This window comes from Ambystoma mexicanum, chromosome 12, assembly GCF_040938575.1.
Source record: "Ambystoma mexicanum isolate Mex_15411 chromosome 12, UKY_AmexF1_1, whole genome shotgun sequence".
NCBI classification, from domain to species: domain Eukaryota; kingdom Metazoa; phylum Chordata; class Amphibia; order Caudata; family Ambystomatidae; genus Ambystoma; species Ambystoma mexicanum.
The window spans coordinates 207,189,996-207,209,387 of record NC_090936.1 but is presented as its reverse complement, the minus strand read 5'-3'; the positions used below and the strand labels follow the sequence as shown (position 1 = coordinate 207,209,387).

The 19,392-nt window shown below is 47.4% G+C and overlaps 1 protein-coding gene across 1 annotated transcript in view; it reads right to left on the bottom strand.

Annotated features, from left to right (window-relative positions):
* Positions 1-19,392, bottom strand: part of RAD51AP1 (RAD51 associated protein 1) — a 411,208-nt gene that overhangs the window by 313,405 nt on the left and 78,411 nt on the right. Inside the window, exon 3 of the mRNA XM_069628320.1 lies at positions 18,854-18,968. Coding sequence (XP_069484421.1) covers positions 18,854-18,968 — 115 coding nt within the window. The remainder of the gene's footprint in view (positions 1-18,853; positions 18,969-19,392) is intronic.

The window sequence follows — 19,392 nt, the reverse complement described above, 5'->3', positions numbered from 1 at the left end:
CAATGATCACACATCTTTAGAGATAGGATACCACAGAAAAACCACCAGTTGTGATGGGCAGACATTATGAAAGTTATGATGTGGTTGAGAAACATCTTTGAATGTTAAAGACAGGAGACAGAATTACAGATAAAGGTTCAATCAGCCACTTTTACTCCCTAAAAATGGGCAAATACTCCCCAAAAATTAAAATACAGAGTACAAATACTCCAACAAACAACAGGAAATAGACAAGTAGAACTGTGTGCCCCTGCTTTCACCCAGAGAGTGCCAAATATATGTTTGGAACAGTAATTCAGGTGGTACCACAGGAAGAAACTATCGTTATAACTGCCTGATCAGAAGATGTAAACATGTATGTTTTTAAGTGCATGAATAACTAGGTGCAAAGAAACAATTATTCATTAAACATTTCCATTTCCAAGTTAAAAAAAAAATGTATGGGCTTAAAAAATACTCATTGGGAATTCGACTTACATTTTTACTCCCTAAAAAATCATTTTACTCTCAACTTCAAAAAATAGGGTGTAAAATACTCCGACTTCTAAATCTTATCTGGCGCACTGACAGGATAAATGAGTTTCAAACAGGTTCAAAGAAATTAGACAAAGAAATGATTGTCCAATCAATGGTAATTTGAATTAATTACTCTATGGAACTTATTCTATATCAAAGTTTCATTAAAATGGGGTATTCACAAAATAGCCATTTAGATTTGGTGGTGACGTTTTTGTCATAATCATTTCTCTATTGGTCATAGATCGTATTGGTTGTAGATAACCGAGTTAACTAATTCATCGTGAATAATCCGATAGGGTCTGTCTGGCAAAAGACAAAATTCAAGTTCTGCACCTGGAAAGGTATTTAATGCAACACAAATTAACCGCGATTGGATATCAAAGGAAGAGTGTTGTGGGGTGGTGGGAAAGGGGAGGCGATTCATCAATTTCTGTTAGCTGCAGTCGGGAAGGCCCATTTGTGTTGCTCAAAGATTCTTATAGGTTAGGCAACCCAGGAACATAAACTATGGCCTACCCACCAAGCACATAGGGTATTCTTCTTCAAACCGGATGCCTAGTTCCCTGCCAACTAAATTTGAAAAATATCAGAATGTTTCAGCGGACTGTGAGAACTTGCAAATAACTACAAGGATGAGCATGGATAGATACCAGTGTCCTACAGATAAATGTTTAAGTGCTGTGATAAGGATCCCTACCTTACCCTAGGAGTGGACATTGGTGTCTTCAAGGCTGCCAGGTGCCACCACAAGCTAAGGGATGTTTGGCTCACGGGTGGTGTAGAGAGGAAGCCCTTGATTGATCCACCATGTCATGGCCATGAAACAGAAGATAGTCATATGGGGTCACCAGGCAGTCCAGTCTGTCCCTTTAAGGGATACAGGCAATGAGGAACTAGACATGGGATAAAGGTTGACCTTTCTCTTTGAGAGACTTTGAATTCAAAATATATAATCTAGGTTGACCCAAAACGATCACCAAGCAGACAAAAAACAAACAAGCAGACATCAACACTGGCAAATACAGCCACGCCCCTCTGCAAGGAGAGCGCCATAAGTGCAAGAAGAGAAGCCGCCCGTCCACCCACCCAGATGACTGGCAAGCAATAGCAGGCAAATTAATTTGCATACTATGTTAGATGGAAAGAAACAGGAAGGCTTCACACTGGTGAAGTAGCTGCATGCCAGCTTGTGGCCTTGCGCCCAGCCTGAGGGAAAGACAAGATGGCAGACACAGAACAGAAGACCCTCATCCCCGGATCATCGCAGTGCCGCCATTGTTGTCTCTGCAGGCATGGTTGCAGCATCCCTTGAACTGCCTCCCCTGGGTCAGGCTTCTTCCCCTGCTCCTGTGTTGTGGACTGCGCTAGTTGTTGGTACTGCCCCTGCGAGAATACGAGAGGCCGTGAGAATGCTGGGATATGGCTGTGGTCTCCCTCGAACCCTTCTTCCCAGAATGTGGTAAGCATGCGCCTACCCATATAGTCTCACCTGTTTATTTATGATGGTGAGCTCTCCGTCCTGCTTCTCACTGCAGGGGCGCCTTAGATAGACCTAGTTTCTTCACTGGTCCATGTGCGTGCAGCCCAAACTGGCTGTGGCTGAACCACTTCAAAAGGTAAGTGTCCTTCGATAATGATTATTGTCCGTATTCTTTTGTAATGTCTTTTTTCCGTGATTATTGTCCATATCCCTTGTAATGTCTTTCCTTCTCCCCAATAGGTGATGTGAGGCCCAACAGAATTGCGGTGCAAGAAGCTAGCCCCCAACAGAGGACAGGGGAGTTTACGGTGTCCCAATAGGTGGTAAGCTTGGTTCCAAGGTCAGCGCGAGGATTGTGTTGCGCGCGACCTTAGCGTAATGCCTTTATGTTTTTTCTAACCTTGTTTGTCCTTTTCTCTTGCAGGGATAGCCTGGCAAAGTCAGACGGGACTGCTGCTATCCGAAGATCTGCCAGTGGGTGATGGATGCCTGGATCCGCGAGGATACTGGCGGACGATGGGCTCCCGAGTAAGTGTTGGAAGCCGAGATCAGGTAAGGATGCACTCCGACAGTGGTTGCTGCTGGAATCAGGTAAAATGCGCTTCAGACAATGACATTGCTGGAATCAGGTAAGATGCGCTTCAGGCAATGGCGTTGCTGGATTCAGGTAAGATGCACTTCAGGCGGCGGTGAGCGTTACGCAGCTATAAGCAGACTAACGCGAAGCGATTGCATGCGGGTGGGGCAGGCTTAATAGCCTGATCCCAGCCACGCCTCTTTGCTCTGCCTTATGGCCCCATCCTGCCATTCCCAGAAGATGCTGCACGTGCAGCCCAATGTATTCTTATGGCCACGCCCGACCTGGATGCACGTGGAGGCCCTGCATGGGAGGAAATAGGACGTGCACCAGAATAAAAGTGTGCAGAGCACACCTTCTCTGGCGCCAAAGGCGCCAGGACTGGGTCCAACTGGACCCTTTATGTGATGGAACTTGTGGTCCTTGCCCTGTGGCCATGACAGCACTCCCCCTCAAGCCCCCTCTCACGGGCGCTCTTCATCCTGGTCCTGGCTTGGTGGGGTTGTTACGATGGAATTGTCCGATTAGTCATGGGGCATGGACAAATTCACTAGGCTCCCATGTACGGTCTTGAGGTCTTGAGGTCCATAACCTTTCCAGTCTATAAGGTGGTACAGTTTAGATCGCACTATACTGGAATCCAGAATGATTTTGACTTCGTATTCCAGTTCTCCTTCTATGTCGGGCTCGGGTGGTGCCTCAGAGTATCTGGTTTCATTGGTTTCCAGAGAGAAACATGTAACACCGGATGGATCCGCATATTAGCCGGTAAATCCAATTTCATGGCAGCAGGGTTAATGATGGCTTTGATGGGGTAAGGTCCCAGGTACCTGGGACGGAAGGCTTGTGGTCCTTTCAAGGGAATGTTCTTGGACGCCAACCAAACCTTATCCCCGAGTTGATAATGCGGAGCCTCTCTTCAATGTCGGTCTGCACATTTTTCTGTTGTTCTTTGGCTATGGTCAGGTTTTCAGCTGCTTCTTTGAGGGTTCGAGTGATAGTCTTGTGCAATGTTGTAACTGCTGGCATTTCCAATTCGTGAGGGAATCAAAAGTGGACATTCGAGTATTCCAACAATGCACTGTGTAGAATGTGGTCTGTCCGGTGCTAGTGTGGATGGAATTATTGTAGACGAATTCGGTCAACCAGAGGATGTTTTTCCAGGACTAATCAGTTTGTTGTAACACACACCTCAGGTATTGCTCCAAGGTCTGGTTGGTCCGTTCAGTTTGGCCATCGGTTTGGGGATGATGACTCGTGGATAACCGGAGGTCAATTTTGGCTATTTTGCAGAACTTCCTCCATAGACCTGAGACGAACTGTGTTCCGCGATCTGAAATCAATACTGATGTGACACCGTGTAATTTGACAATTTGCTCCAAAAACACGATGGCAAGGGCGGAAGCAGTGGGAAGCCCCTTCAATGGAATAAAATGGGCCATCTTGGAGAATAAGTCTACAATAACCAGGATCGTCTTAAACCCGTTGCAGGGAGGAAGATCGGTGATAAAGTCCATAGACCGCATATGCGATGTTGCTGGTGTTACAGTCAAGGGACGTAGTAACCCTGCAGGACTTAACTTTTGAGATTTGTGTTGCACGCAGACACCACAGGTCGCAATGAATTGGGCAATGTCTTTTCTCTAGGTTGGCCACCAATAGCCCTTTTGTATTTTAGCCCGAGTCTTGGCAATCCCTGGGTGTCCTTCCACGAATGATTCATGGTAGTTTGCTATTATCTGGTCTTGTAATTTCTTGTCCTGAATATATAGTCTCCCTTGAAAATAGGGTAGGTCATTTTTGATGGTGTATTGGTCTCCCCTAGCTAGCCAGTCCTGTTGTGCTGTTTGGGTCATCAGAGATCGGAGATCAGTTTTCAAGTCATCCAAACAGGCGGTTGCGGCGATTTGGTTTTGGATCCGTTCTTCGGGAATGATGGCCACAGGCTCAGATGTGGTGAAAGCTTCTTTGTCCACACCCATGCATGATAGAGCGTCTGCTTCCCCATTGCGTACTCCAGGTCTGTAAGTGATGACAAAATCGTATTCTACAAAGAAGAGAGCCCAGCGAAGCTGGCGTGAAGATTGGGCCCTGGCAGTCTTCAAGCATTGCAGATTATGGTGATCTGTGATAAAAGTGACCGTGTGTCTTGCTCCCAGTAGATAGTGTCTACATGTTTTGAAGGCTCCTTTGATTGCTAGCAGTTCCTCGTCAGTGATTGCATAGTTCAATTCCGGCGCAGAAAACCTATGGGACCAAAATGCTATGGGAGGTAATTGCCCCGTGTACGGGTCCTTTTGTGATAATACTGCTCCATATGGCAGGTCGTGTCGAGGGTGCCGAAGAACTGGTGCTGAGGTGAAAGGAAGTTTCAGTTCCTGGAAGGCGTTTTCTGCTTCGTGGTCGAGAAGAATTTCTTATTTTTTTTTCAGTAGGGAGGTAATTGGATGAACTATTTGTGAAAACCTTGGAATAAACAAACGATAAAAATTGGCAAATCCGAGCACACACTGTACTCCTTTTGTGGATGTTGGTGATGGCCATTGAAGACTAGCATCCACCTTGCATGTGTGTCCGTGTGTACTCCTCGTGGTGTAAGGATGAAGCCCAAAAATTCAACATGCGTGTACGATCCAATTCACGTTTCGCCCCAGAACCGAAGACTTAGACAGAACAAGGGTAGGGTTCTTAATTTCCAATTTAACAGGAAATGCCCTCGCATGGGCCACTCCTCTGGTGACAGGTTCAGACCCAGTCCTCACAAACTATGCCACCTTTGTCCAAAGATTCCGGGAAAGGTTCGAGAGACCGGAAGTGATGCATTCCACTTATGAAAACCTACTAGATATCCGACAAGGATCTTCTGATGTCCACACATACGTCACAGGGTTCCAAAGGATAGCTGCAGAAGCAGGATGGCCCAAGACAGCCCAACAGTCTATCTTCCGAAGAGGACTCCATGAGGATATCAAAGATGAGCTGGCGAGAATAGCCAGACCGAACACTTTCCAAGAATTGGTATCTTTGGTTCTACAAATAGAGTTCTGCATGGCTGAAAGGAAGGCAGAAAGAAGAAGGCCACGAACCTTCGTACCAGTTCCTAACCCTCACTCTGTACCTGAAAAGGGAACCACGGAAGAACCTCTGCATTGTCCACAAGGCTTTCTGGGGCCTGGGTCCAAAATACCTTCAGCTATCCCTCCGCAAATACCTCCCCTCTCGAGCTCTTCGCTCCTCTACCTCCAACTCACTCAGGGTCAGTCGTTTTTCTAAGAAACGAGCTGGGGGTAGATCTCAGTCTTCGGCTGGGGCCTCCCTCTGGAACAGCCTCCCTGCCACTCTAAAACTTGAGGAGAACCATCTCTGGTTCTGGAAGCACCTCAAGACCTTCCTCTTTTCTTCTGCCTTCGCTCCCCTCTCCCCTGCTGATCTGTTCTCTTGGCACCGTGCACCTGGCCACCCTCTGTCCTCCAGGCCCAGGTACCTGCTCATCCTACCACCCTCCCGTACTGCCTCCGGGCCACCCCTTGCAATGGGGTCTGTATCTGTATCCATACAGCCCCCCCTTTTTTCTTCCTGCACTTATCAGACCTACCCTGTCTGCTGCCTTAAACCTAGCACTTGCAAATTGCTGGCTGCATTACCACTGTTTGTTGCCTTTATTATTTATTTATTTATAGGTATTTATCTGTTTCTCCTCTGCTTCGCACTTTCCACCTCTCCCCCCTTCCATGCACTTTTCCCCTCCCCCTCTCCCATGCACTTGCGCGTTCTCAATGTCACTGGGCCTAGTAAGATCGCTGTTTTGTTCTCCCTGCTCCCCTCCCTTGCCTTGTCGCGCTCTGAAACACTTGTGTACGAGCGCGATAGAAATAAAATATCAATCAAAACCTATGCAAAGAGGAAAAACAAGAGGTCCCCTCTCAGCCAGTGAACGCAAGAGACGGAAGGATCTTGTTTTATGTATGTATTGTGGTTCTAACAGCCATCTACTACGGGACTGTCCTGAAGTACCTCCCAGAAGGCAGGGAAACGAAACACCCCAACCTTAAACAGGGAAAGGGAAGGGGTGAACAACTTAAATCCCTGTCGCCTAGCACATCCTCAGGTCCTAAACGACTGCTTTTTAATGGTAATCAAGATACAGATAGAATGGGACAATAAAGACTCAGTGGAGTGTCTAGCCATGTTGTATTGCGGAGCAGCCGGCAATTTCGTGGACGACAAATGGGCCCAGGACCAACAGATTCCTAGACGTCTAAAGATACGGCCCATACCTGTGGAAGGGGTAAATGGAAACCCATTGACCTCCGGTCTCATCAGCCATGAGACACAGGAACTAAAGATGAAGATGGCTAACCATCAGGAATACCTTACCTTTGATTTAATCAGGGCAACGAATTTCCCAGTGATACTGGGAATACCCTGGTTGAGAAAGCACAATCCCCACATCGATTGGACTTTGAACACAGTGGAATTCAAATCTCAGTTTTGCGATCAGCCTTGTTGAATTACAGAGGTCTCATCGATTAGAAGCAACACTACATCCTTCCCTCAGTGTCAACACGGTACCAGTACCATACCAGGAGTTCGTAGATGTGTTCACGGACACACAACCTCGTCTTCTGCCACCTCATCGCAAAGAAGATTGCAAGATCGACCTGATTCCGGATGCTGTCATCCCTTTCGGAAGAATGTTTCCGTTGTCTCTGCCCGAAAAAAAGCCCTGAGGGAATACCTTGCCACCAACCTAGAGAATGGTCTCATCAGGGAGTCATCTTCGTCAGCAGGGGCTTCTCTCTTTTTTATTTCCAAAAAGGGAACTACTGAACTACGACCCTGTATAGACTACAGAGGTCTAAACAGTCTAACAGTACGGGACAGGTATCCTATGCCTTTGATGAAGGAAATCATAGAAGCTGTCCAGGGGGCACGGGTTTTCACCAAACTGGACCTGAGAAGGGCTTACCATCTCTTGAGAATCCGTGAAGGGGTTGAGTGGAAGACGGCCTTCCGCACACCACTGGGACATTACAAATACAGAGTAATGCATTTTGGTTTAGTCAATGCACCTGCACAGTTCCAACGGTTTATGGACAATGTTTTTGCAGACATGCTCTTCTCCTCGGTAGTCGTATACCTGGACGACATTATCGTTTTTTCTACCAATCTGGTCGAACATCGCACCTTGGTCACAGAAGTCTTACATCGGTTAAGAAGAAACAGTCTACTTGCCAAACCCGAAAAATTGTCTTCGAAGCATCCACAGTACCTTACCTGGGTTTTATTTTATCCGCCGTTAAAAGACAAGTGCACCCAGCCAAGACGAATGCTATCACCAGTTGGCCTGTGCCCTCCACCATCAAGGAAGTTCAAAGATTTAGGGCTTGCTAACTTCTATCGAAAGTTCATCCCTAACTTCTCGGAGATCATCTTACCCCGCACCAATCTACTGAAAAAAGGAGTGAAGTTTGTTTGGAATTCCAACACTGAACAAGCCTTCAACAATTAAAGAGGTCCTTTGTAATAGGTCCCTTACTCAGACAACCGGACCAAACCCGGCCATTCATAGTGGAAACCGATGCCTCCCAAGGGGTCATTGGGGCTGCACTACTACAGAAGGAGGAAGATGGCTTGGAACACCCAGTGTGCTACTATTCACGTACATTAAGTCCAAGCGAACTGAACTATTCCGTCCTAGAAAAGGAACTCTTGGCCATTCGACAAGCCTCTGAAGAATGGAGACATCTCCTCCAGGGCTCTATAGTCCCTTTCTTAGTCCGCACGGATCATCAAAACCTCAAAGTTCTGCAAAATATGGAGTGTCGCAATTCCAGACATGCCAGATGGGCTTATTTCTTCTCACAATTCGACTTTGTGATCACCTATCTCCCAGGAAAGGAAAACACACTGGCCGACGCCCTTTCCCGCAGTCTAGGCGACGAAGAGACAGGAGGACTCCAAGAACAAGAACTTGTGTTGGCATGAAAGACCTTCATCAACACCATAAACACTTGTCTACAGCAGGTACAGGCAGTGCAACAGAAGAACAAGAACCCAGAAACATACTTTAACGTGAAAGGCGGTCTTCTCTTCAAGAAAGACGCCTTGTTCATACCTAGCCGAGACCTACAAGTACAGGCTATGTCCTGGTGCCATGATATTCCTTCAGCAGGACACAAGGGTCAGAGAGCCACGATTGAACTAACATCCTGTCAATTCTGGTGGCCTTCCCTGGTGAATACGTAGCCGCCTGTTGTCATGATCTCTGCTTCCAAAAGGTCAGGGTTTTCCCAACTCCCTTGGAAGCAGATCCATAACCCAGGTTCCGAGTGCCAACCAGTCCCAATTGGGACCTTTTGGACCCAGTCCTGGCGCCAGTGGCACCAGGCTCATAAATATGCCCAGTCCCAGCGCTGGAAGCGCCGGGCTCATAATGCTTGGGTGGACTTACCTGCAGCAGACCATGCTGCTTACTTGCCTGCCAGTTGAGCCTCTGATCCTCTTCTGTTTGGAACTACTTTTCCTGTTGGGTGGGGCAGGAGCCACTCCCTAGATTCAGAACACTGGAACTCTTCTGGAAAGCAGGAACTCTTTTCTTACCTAGGCGTGGCTGTGGAAGGAGACACCTAAGCACTACAGGAGGCTATTTAAACCACACCCGATGGATGAATCTTGCTTTGCGTTATTCTGCATCCTCTGCAGCAGAACGCTCATCGTGTCTTCTGCATCTGATCCTGGGCCTAAGGAAAAAGGCTTACCATCCTGAATCCAGTCTTCAGCAACACCTATAAAGACAAGAAAGAACAGGTTAGCGTTACGGTCTTCAGTGACAGCTCTTGACTTACCTGGTCCATCGGCTGTCACCAACGCCTCGCGCTGCATTCCGGCATCTGAAAGACAAAGGCTTACCTACTCTTCGTGCGCTCCGGAGGTCTTCGGCGCTGCATCCCGCATCTGAAAGACAAAACAAGGTGCTTTTAAAGACATTGGGGAACTTTAATACTCACGTGCCATTACTCCTTTCCACATCTAACCCAGTGGGTATTCCGGCACCCTGCAGCCGCTCCGAACTTGTACCTGCAAAATAAAAAGACAGTTAGAGCGCATCGTGAAGCAGGCAACAAGCGCTTACTTACGTGCTTCCAGGCGCTTCTATTCATCACACGGGCTCCATCTTCAACTCACTTCAGCCCGTCATCCGCCATCGCCGGAACCCTGCAAAACAAGAAACATCATTACTAAAGACTTTAAAGACATTAGAATTACTCGAAACTTACCGTTCGTGCAGTAAACGACGGACAGCAGTCCTCTGAAGTCAAGAGGCCTGCTCCCCTTATCCAATGAAGAAACTGGTTACAGCACCCTGCCCCGAGGCAGATGGAGAGCACGGCGTTCACTTACCTAAGGTGAGAGCGTTAACCTTTGGGGTTCTGCAGGAGAAGAGAAAGGGAAGAAGAGAGACATTCAATAACCCAGTTCCTTAATCCCATATTTTCTATCTGCAGACATCTTACCCTTCAAGTCAGACATACAGTGCACAGAGGTCCAGCCCAAAGAGCCAGCCGTGTGTTACACATCACCTTTGCAGATACGGTATACGCCCAGTCAAGACCGGCGCCTCTACGGGAATCAGGTGAGCGTTACACCTGTCCTGTGTGTACCAAAACAAATACTCCTACCTCAAACCCTTGGGACTCCTACAACAAGACACGCTTCCCGACGGTCCGTGGCAACATATTTCCACTGATTTCATTGTGGACTTGCCGGACTCATGTGGACACACCGCCATAATGGTCACAGTTGATTCTTTTAGTAAACTGGCTCATTTCTCTCCTCTAAAAGGACTCCCTACTGCCAGTATTACAGCAGAAGTATTCCTGAAAGACGTAGTTCGGTTACATGGAATCCCTGCCAATATAGTCTCAGATAGAGGCACACAATTTACGTCTAAGTTCTGGACCGTTCTGTGCAGATTGCTAGGAATCAGGAGATCACTCTCTTCAGGGTTCCACCCGGAGAGCAATGGGCAAAGAGAGCACCTAAACGCCACCCTGGAACAGTATATTCGGTGTGTTTTCGTAACCAGGAACAAAGCAACTGGTTCCTCCTATTGCCGAATTGTCTTACAACAACACAAGGCATTCATCCATAGGTATGAGCCCTTTCAAATGCACCTATGGTTATGACCCAAAGCATATTCCGCTCTCAGGTTTACCATCTACGAATACACCTTCAGTGGATCACCTATTGGATACAATACAAAGATTGCAGCGTGATTCATACTCCAATCTCGAGAAGGCCAGACAGAACTGTAAAAGATGGGCAAATCAGAAAAGGGGCCCTAACCCTCAGTGGGAAGTAGGAAGCCGAGTATGGCTGTCTACCAAGTTCTTACCCAGATGGGCTCATCCAGGAAAGTTTGCACCCAGGTTTTTAGGACCCTTTCGTATTTCAGCCAAGATCAATCCGGTGGCCTACAGACTGGATCTTCCATCAAGCCTAAAAAGGGTCCATCCCGTCTTTCATACCGCTCTCCTAAAATCCTATACGAAAGACCCTCATTTTCGGAAGACAAGAAAACCACCTCAAAAGACTACAGATGATACTGAAGAATATGAAGTTTCCGGTATTCTAGATTCCAGATATAAAAAGGGAGTTCTGCAATACCTGGTCTTTTGGAAGGGTTATCCGAGGACAGAGTGCACATGGGAAACTGTTAGAAACATCTCGGATACTCATTTACTGCAGAAGTTTCACCGCCTTCAATCCGGAAAGCTGGGGTGGAATGGGGATGAGGAACCCTGAGAAGGGGTCATAATGTCATGGTTCGCCGGCCGTGGAAGCTATGGGGAAGGTGGAGGAAATGGTAAAAGGACTAGTCCCTCCGATAACGCCTTGCGCGTTGTAGTCTTCCCACCCTTTAAAGACCTGGAAGTTGCTAATGCACTTGCGTTGCAACTTCCAGTGTTTCGGGAAGTTTTCCTAACACTTCGGTGTGTGTTCATCCTCCCGCTCTCAGGCGGCTGTCACTCCTCGTTCCCGTTGCTTTCTTGCCTGCTGTCCCTCCTCGCTCCCGCTGCTTACCTGCTCCTTCCCTCTTCCTTGCCTGCCCGCTCTTCCTTTCTCCCACGCAGTACTCTTCGGGTGCTCGCCCCCTCTCCTCTGCTCTCGCCCTTCTCGCTCCGTGCTCGGAGTGCTCCTGCCAAGTTCTTCGGTTTATTTCAGTAAGGAGCTTCTGCCACGCAGCCAGTCGATCCTATCTCCTGCTGGAACCATACCTGGATTTCCTCTTGGAACCACTGCATCTTCTCCTGCAACGCATTGCATTCTGGTATCAGAAGTCCTAGTCCGGAACATCTCTACACAATCTGCCAGGGTTATTCGGCAAAGCTTTTCCCTGGTCCGGGTTGGGCTCCCTGGGGTCCCCACTGCCAGGCAAACAGCATTACTGGCAAAGTGGCCTCCGGTGGAGCTCATGCCCATCATCCCAAACAGAGAGAAAGGACATACAAGACGAAACCCAGCGATACCTGGAGACCGGGAAGAAAAGGGATCTTATCAGACGACTCTTGGGGCACCGACACAGATGAATCATCCACCTTCCATACTGATTCAGGTGAGGAGAGGGTTGGTTAACCAAACATCACTGTACGAACCGAATCTGAGAGCAACTGAGAAGCATCCACTGCTGTGACGTTTTCCGATTTTAGCTTTTGCTGGAGAGGAAGGCCTATTCGTGCAGCCAGATCTTGATCAATATAATTTCCCACCACTCCGCTATCAATATATGCCTCTAAAGCATGTACCTTTGACAGTTGTTGGTGGTTGACCAAAAGTACCGGGATGACCAGATGTGAGGCTAGTAAAAATTCCTTCTTTTCGCTTGACAAGTGGACACTTACGCTTGTCGGGTGTTGGAGTTTTCCGGGTTTTGTTCCTTTTCTTCATTGCCATTGTCCGTTGCACCAACTATCCTATTAGGGGGTTTTACCGGGCATTCCCGGAGAAAATGTCCTGCTCTTCCGCAGTATAAACAGAGTTGGTGTTGTCTCCTCTTTTCTCTCTGCCTTGGAGATAGGAGCCCGTAAACCCCCGATCTGCACATGCTCGGTTGGTTCGTGGGTTTTAATTTGACTGTCCCGAGGTCACATCTAGGCCGACCTGCCTTCAGTTCTTGTGCAACCTATTTTTCGATTCTGCAACCTGTGGTCAAGCTGCACCGTCAGATTGATGTACTCTGCACAACCTTCAGGTGGGTTGACCACTTGGGCTAGAACATCCTTTAGTTCTCCACGCAATCCCCGATAAGAGTGTGGTCCTCTTCTCTTCTGGCCAATTTGTCTGTGCTATGAGATGATTAAAGGTAGTGATATAGGTCAGCCGATCTTGGTTTCCCTGCCTGAGTGACAATAGTTTGTTATCCAGGGCTTGTCCTTGGATGTGTCTAGCAAACCATTATACCATCTCCCGTTGGAATTCCCCAAAGTTTCGGAGTAGAGGATCATCCTGGTTTACTAATGGTATCGACCAGTCCGCTGCGCTGCCTCATAACTATGAAAGAACAAAGGCGACTCTTGTGCTATCGTTAGGCAAAGCCCCAGGCCAGCACAGAAAGTGAAGGCAACATTGGTTCATAAATATAGCATACTTATTGAGATCGCTGGTAAAGCGTTCGGGCGGGGCCAGTGGCACTGCACCTGGAAGCACCACTTGAATTGGTGGCGATGGCTGCGGCATAGGAGGCTATGCAATTGCAGGTAGTGGAACCTACCTGCGTAGGTCTGAAGCATCTGTCTTGCCAAGTCATCCGTTCGTTCTCGAGCTACAATAAGGTGCCTTCTTAAGGCATTGGTTTCTTGTCTGGAGGCATGAACTTCGGCCCGTAGTTCCCCCAGTAGTTGGGCCAACTGGTCAGTTTCCGAGGTTTCCATAACACCCAGGCAGAGATTCGGATAGGCTTTGCGTTCTGTTGTGCTCACCTGGTCTCTGCGTGAACGTTGGGGCACGGTTGAAGCCCTCCCTGGAACTGGCTCCCCTGGGTCAGGCTTCTTCCCCAGCTCCTGTGTTGTGGACTGCGCTGGTACTGCCCCTGCGAGAATACGAGAGGCCGTGAGAATGCTGTGATATGGCTGTGGTCTCCCTCGAACCCTTCTTCCCAGATTGTGGTGAGCATGCGCCTACCCATATAGTCTCACCTGTTCATTTATGATGGTGAGCTCTCTGTCCTGCTTCTCACTGCAGGGGCGCCTTAAATAGACCTCGTTTCTTCACTGGTCCATGTGCGTGGCAGCCCAGACGGGCTGTGGCTGAACCACTTCAAAGGTAAGTGTGCTTCGATAATGATTATTGTCTGTATTCTTTTGTAATGTCTTTTTTCCGTGATTATTGTCCGTATCCCTTGTAATGTCTTTCCTTCTCCCCAATCAGTGATGTGAGGCCTAACAGAATTGCGGTGCAAAAAGCGAGCCCCAATGGAGGACAAGGGAGTTTACGATGTCCCAATAGGTGGTACGTTTGGTTCTAAGGTCAAGCGCAAGGATTGTGTTGCGCGCAACCTTAGCGTAATGTCTATGTTTTTTCTAACCTTGTTTGTCCTTTTCTCTTGCAGGGATGGCCTGGCAAAGTCAGACGGACTGCTGCTATCCGAAGATCTTCCGGCGGGTGATGGATGCCTGGATCCGCGAGGATGCTGACCGAAGATGGGCTCCAGAGTAAGTGTTGGAAGCTGGGATAAGGTAAAGATGCACTCTGACTGTGGTGGCTGCTGGAATCAGGTAAGGATGTGCTCCGACTGCGGTTGCTGCTGGAATCACGTAAGATGCGCTGCAGGCGATAGTTATTGCTGGCATATGGTAAGATGCGCTTCAGGCGGCAGTGAGCGTTATGCTGCTATAAGCAGACTAACGCGAAGCGCTTGCATGCTGGCGGGGCAGGCTTAAATAGCCTGGTCCCAGCCACGCCTCTTTGCTCCGCCTTGTGGCCCCACCCTGCCACTCCCAGAAGATGCTGCATATGCAGCCCAATGTATTCTTATGGCCACGCCCGACCTGGATGCACGTGGAGGCCCTGCATGGGAGGAAATAGGACGTGCACCAGAATAAAAGTGTGCAGAGCACACTTTCTCTGGCGCCAAAGGCGCCAGGACTGGGTCCAACTGGACCCTTTATGTGATGGAACTTGTGGTCCTTGCCATGCGGCCATGACAGTTATACCCGTATTAGCCTCTCAATAAACAAGACCATGAGAGTATAAAAGATGTGAGGGAGAAGCATTTTGTGTGGGCAATTGGAGGAAGTTGGAGACAGTAGACTGGAGAGGCTGAGAAGAGGCACAAAGCAGGAGAGTGGAGGAGGTGGGGGAGGTGCCGGGGAGGAACAGGACGACAGAGGAACAGAGTATCTAGAAAAGGATCCGAGGTTACAGAAAGGCACTGTGGATGTGGAGAGGAGCTGAGAGGTGGGGGTTGTTAGGACTGATTTTCTAACCTCTGGCCTGGTGGACAGATGTATAGAAGGCCAACCTATATTGTGACGGGTACAACTCTGGGGAGGTGTAGCCAAACCAGTTCCAGGTAGCAGTGACAAGGGTCTAGGCTAAGTCTCAAGAGGTGGTGAGCTGGTAAAGGGTCCACAATGAGTACACACAATGGGAATCACAAATTACACTTAGACAGTATGTATAAAAATAGTTATTTATTTATGGCCAACAACACTGAAAAATGACTACTAACAGGTAGAAGTATCACACAACACTAATGACAATGCATTACTTACCGTAAAAGCATTCCGCAGTGACCACTGGATGTCGGACTATGCACAGCATGTGATTCTAAGCAGATTAACAAACATCAGAAAATAGATTACATATATACAGTGACTGAAGTAGGGCATAACACACATCAAAACCCTGTAAAAGAAAGTGCATATTGGGTAATGCACTACAAGCCCACAAAGAGTTAACAGTAACTTCAGAAGGTCCTTCCCCAAGTTATCTGGGGCCTTCTGCCCTAAAGTTCACGAAAGTTCCGACACAGATTGTGATGCAAGAAAAAATTAAGGTAGGGTCTCTGGGGTCCAGTGAACAGTTCCAAGGGTTAGAGCACAGTGTATTCTAACTAACAGAAGAGTCCCCAACTTTCTGAATGCTTGCGCAAGCAAGCTATGGTAAAAACAAAGTATAGTAAAGGTTTTGTAAAAGTTAGGAAAACTTTTAAAGGGAGTTTAGGGGCAGGTAAGACCCACTGTAACTTACCCCCTGTACTCCAATTCTTCCCAGGACTTGGCAGGTCAATCGAAGAAGATCCGAGGTTGATTTTCCCGCTGTCAGCCTCAGTCCTTGATTCGCAGGGGTTGCTAGTTTGAGCTGATCTCTGGTTTGAGTCTTTTGCTGATGCAAGGGCTCTCGAGTGAAGAATGCAGAAAAACACGATGCAGGACCCCTCTCAGAACTGGACTCGAGGCAGGTAAGCTGTTTCGGACGGTGGTCACCGCAGCACAGCGACACAAAGGGTCTGAACTTGTCGCAGTCTGACTTTCCCTTCTATCTCGGGTCCCCTTGACGGTAGGACTCCGAAATTTCGCTGAGGTGAGTCTTGTAAGACACACTGAGGATCCCTCAAGTCAGAACGGCAACAGCTAGGTAGCCCAAACTCAGAGCGAGTCACTGACAGGACGGTCCCGAAACCTTCCGAAGGCTCTTCTTCACAGGATACCGAGCAAACATCAGGAATGGATGTTCCCTCCACTCCAAGGGTCACAGCTCCTTCACAGGACTGCAGAAGATCACAAATAAGACAGGGCTCCCCCAGGACAGCAGCAGAGGTTGGTCACAGGCCTCCTTCAGTCGGTTCTCTGGTCTCCTCACATGTCTCACAGCTGGACAGGAGTCTTGGTTCATTCAGGTTACTCCAGGATCTCTGAAGAATGGGTGCAGGGGTCCTCTTATCCTAAAAGCCAGATAAGAGCCGAAACTCCCACTAGCATGACTAGCCGCACGCACACCCCAGCAGAGTCCCAATCAGGACCATTGGCGGGAACGATCATGCATACCACTAAGACACACTGAAACCAGTTTGTGGATTGAGACCAGACAGTCCCAGCCCACATCCTGCCAGCAAACACACACACAGCCTTCCAGTAGCCCGCCAAAAGCCTCTGCTTTCCCAGGCACTGAAAGTCCATTTAAGAATTTTCCTGGCCTCACAGGCCAGGAAGAAGGCTAAAGAACAAGATGGCCAAAGGACAAGCAAGAAACCATGTGGCACGGCCATGTTTGGACCCTAGCCACAGTTACTAGCCAAACGCAGTAAGGCTAAAACGAAAAGCACCAAAAAAATGGAATAAAGTCTGGACAAGCTGCTGGCACCAGCTTGTCCATTTAGCACACAGAGTAACCAAAAATCCTTTGAGTATTAGTCTAGGGTAAAACAAAAAGTGTACTGCATTTTAAGATGCATTGTACAAAGATAAAAAGGTACCACAAGTGTTAGGTTACTAAAAGTAGTAGCAATGTCGCAAGACTAAGGGAAACAATGTTTTCCAGTACCGACAGCCTGAAGAACATGTCAGTTTCCCCATAACAGATAAACAAAGGACAGTGTAGTGAAGCTTAAGGCTTCACTGCACTGTATAATGTACAGGTCAGGATCACAAATAAAAGCAAAACGTTTGGGGGTTCATAGTAATGGAAGGAAAGGTGCAGTAAAGAGAAATCTTTTCTGACAGGGGTGTGGTGATAACTGAGGAGGAGGTGGTGAAAAGAACTGAGAAGAGGGTGAAGGGGGTTAGACAAGTATAGGCAATGGTGGTGATAATAATTGAAGAGGAGACAAGATAAAAACAAAGGAGGGTTGAGGAATTGAAAAGGACAGAGGAGGAGGCGCACATAAGATAAGTGGAGGTGTCAAGACAACAGGTGGAGATGGCAGGATGGAGTGGAAAGAACTGGAGGCAGTTGGGTAAAAGGCAAAGGCAAGGAAGCTCTGCATGATTCGGGGGAGGACCAACATATGGCAAAGCATCAAGGAAGACCAACCGAAGTTCCCAGCTGGTAAGGTGGCCCAGGAGGGGTTACATCAAGGTGTGAGCATGCAGCATGGCTGAAAGGATGAAAGGAAGGCTTGGCTGGTGGAAATAGACCAGGACAAGGAAGGCATCAGGAAATGGGAGCGACCAGCGAAGCCTAACTGGTTCTCTCTTGTCTAGCAAACGCTTGGTCACTGTTACGATGACAGCTCAGACCCGCCTCCTGGTCAAGCCCAACAGTGACCGACCCACGTAGACGAGATAACTAGATATCTCCACTCAAGACAAAGTCAATGAGATCACAGACCAACAAAAAACATATTTTGAGACTTTGAACCCTAAGTGCCCGGAACAACAGACCCAAGGACTTTGAGAAAAGTAGTTGGAGAGACATGAATCAAGCTTGACAATGAATTTGCTATTCTGACAGTTATCTGTGTTAAAGGAGACTTCTGTGCAACAGATTCCCTTCTACTGTGGCCTATAGTGCCCAGCTTCAAGGAGAAAAGAAATTCAGAATTGGGAAACTATGTGAAATACTTTATATTTGGTTTGATTATTATTTTCAGCTTTTACTCAGAGTACAAATCTGTTGGCACCGTTATAGGCCACTCCCACCCAGACATCATGGGGGAAACCGAGGGACAGTCCTACCAGAACATTGGAGAATTAAAAAGGGAATAGCGTAGTTGTTTGTGTTATCCTTTCAACATGCAGTTATAAAATGATTCCTTAAAAAGAAGGCCTTAACAAACAAGTATTAACGGTATATCTGTGTAGGTCTGCTTCTTGATCCATGGACACTTTGTGACCGTGCATTTATGTACGTGTTGTTAGACAATTATTTTAACAGGGAATTCCACCAAAAAGGGGCCTCATGGGGTTTAGGCAGGCTTCAAAATCTGCATTCTGCGCTAACCATTGGCCAGTGATGCTTTACTTTTGGCGAGTAAGAAATGTTGGGCTGTCTCTATGTGGAGAAGTTGGGTGGAGGGGCGCAAGTGACTTAACTCCTGACTGGTAGCTTGCAACTTGATATTTTTACCCCTCCTTTAGGTGTATGCTACAAAGCAAATACACAGCTGTGCAACAAAGTCCTAAGTGGCATAATCTCATGAAATTGCTCATAACCGTTACAAATCTAACAGAGGAAAATGATCAATAAGGCCCAAATGATGGTAGCTTACATAACACAAAACGAAACAATAGTTTCCCCAAGTTTTGCAGCCAATTCCTAGTCACGGAGCTCACCTTTCATTTACAGCTTTCTTTTTAGGTTGCTTCTCTTTTTTCTCCTTCTTTGGTTGGACATCTTTCGTTCTTGGTTTTTTGCTTGGAGGTGCAGTCGCAAATGTAAAATCTTCATCTGAACAATAAAATGGGAATTTAAAAGGAGAGACATCAGTAGTTTACATAGATCCCAGTACAAGCTGCACAGAGGAAGCCAGGTTATACTGCCAGAAAAGCATGCCTACTTGTAATGTCTTAACAAGTACAGACACTTCCCAGCAGAAGAACAAGGTCTAATTCCAGCATGAAGGCAGTACACAGCATGCAGAGTTTAACAGTCTTCGAACGGCCAGAATATATGGAACCTGATCTTAAAAGATGTACATGCTGCTTACTTTTTAACTATTTAATCAAAAAAAGGAAGGGACATGTCCATATTACTTAAAACACAATATGTTACCCACAACAATCTGAAACCTACTTACATAGCCCATTAACCAATTCAAGGTTATGTTAAGTTTAATGAATGACATGTATTCAATATTTAAAATATCATATTT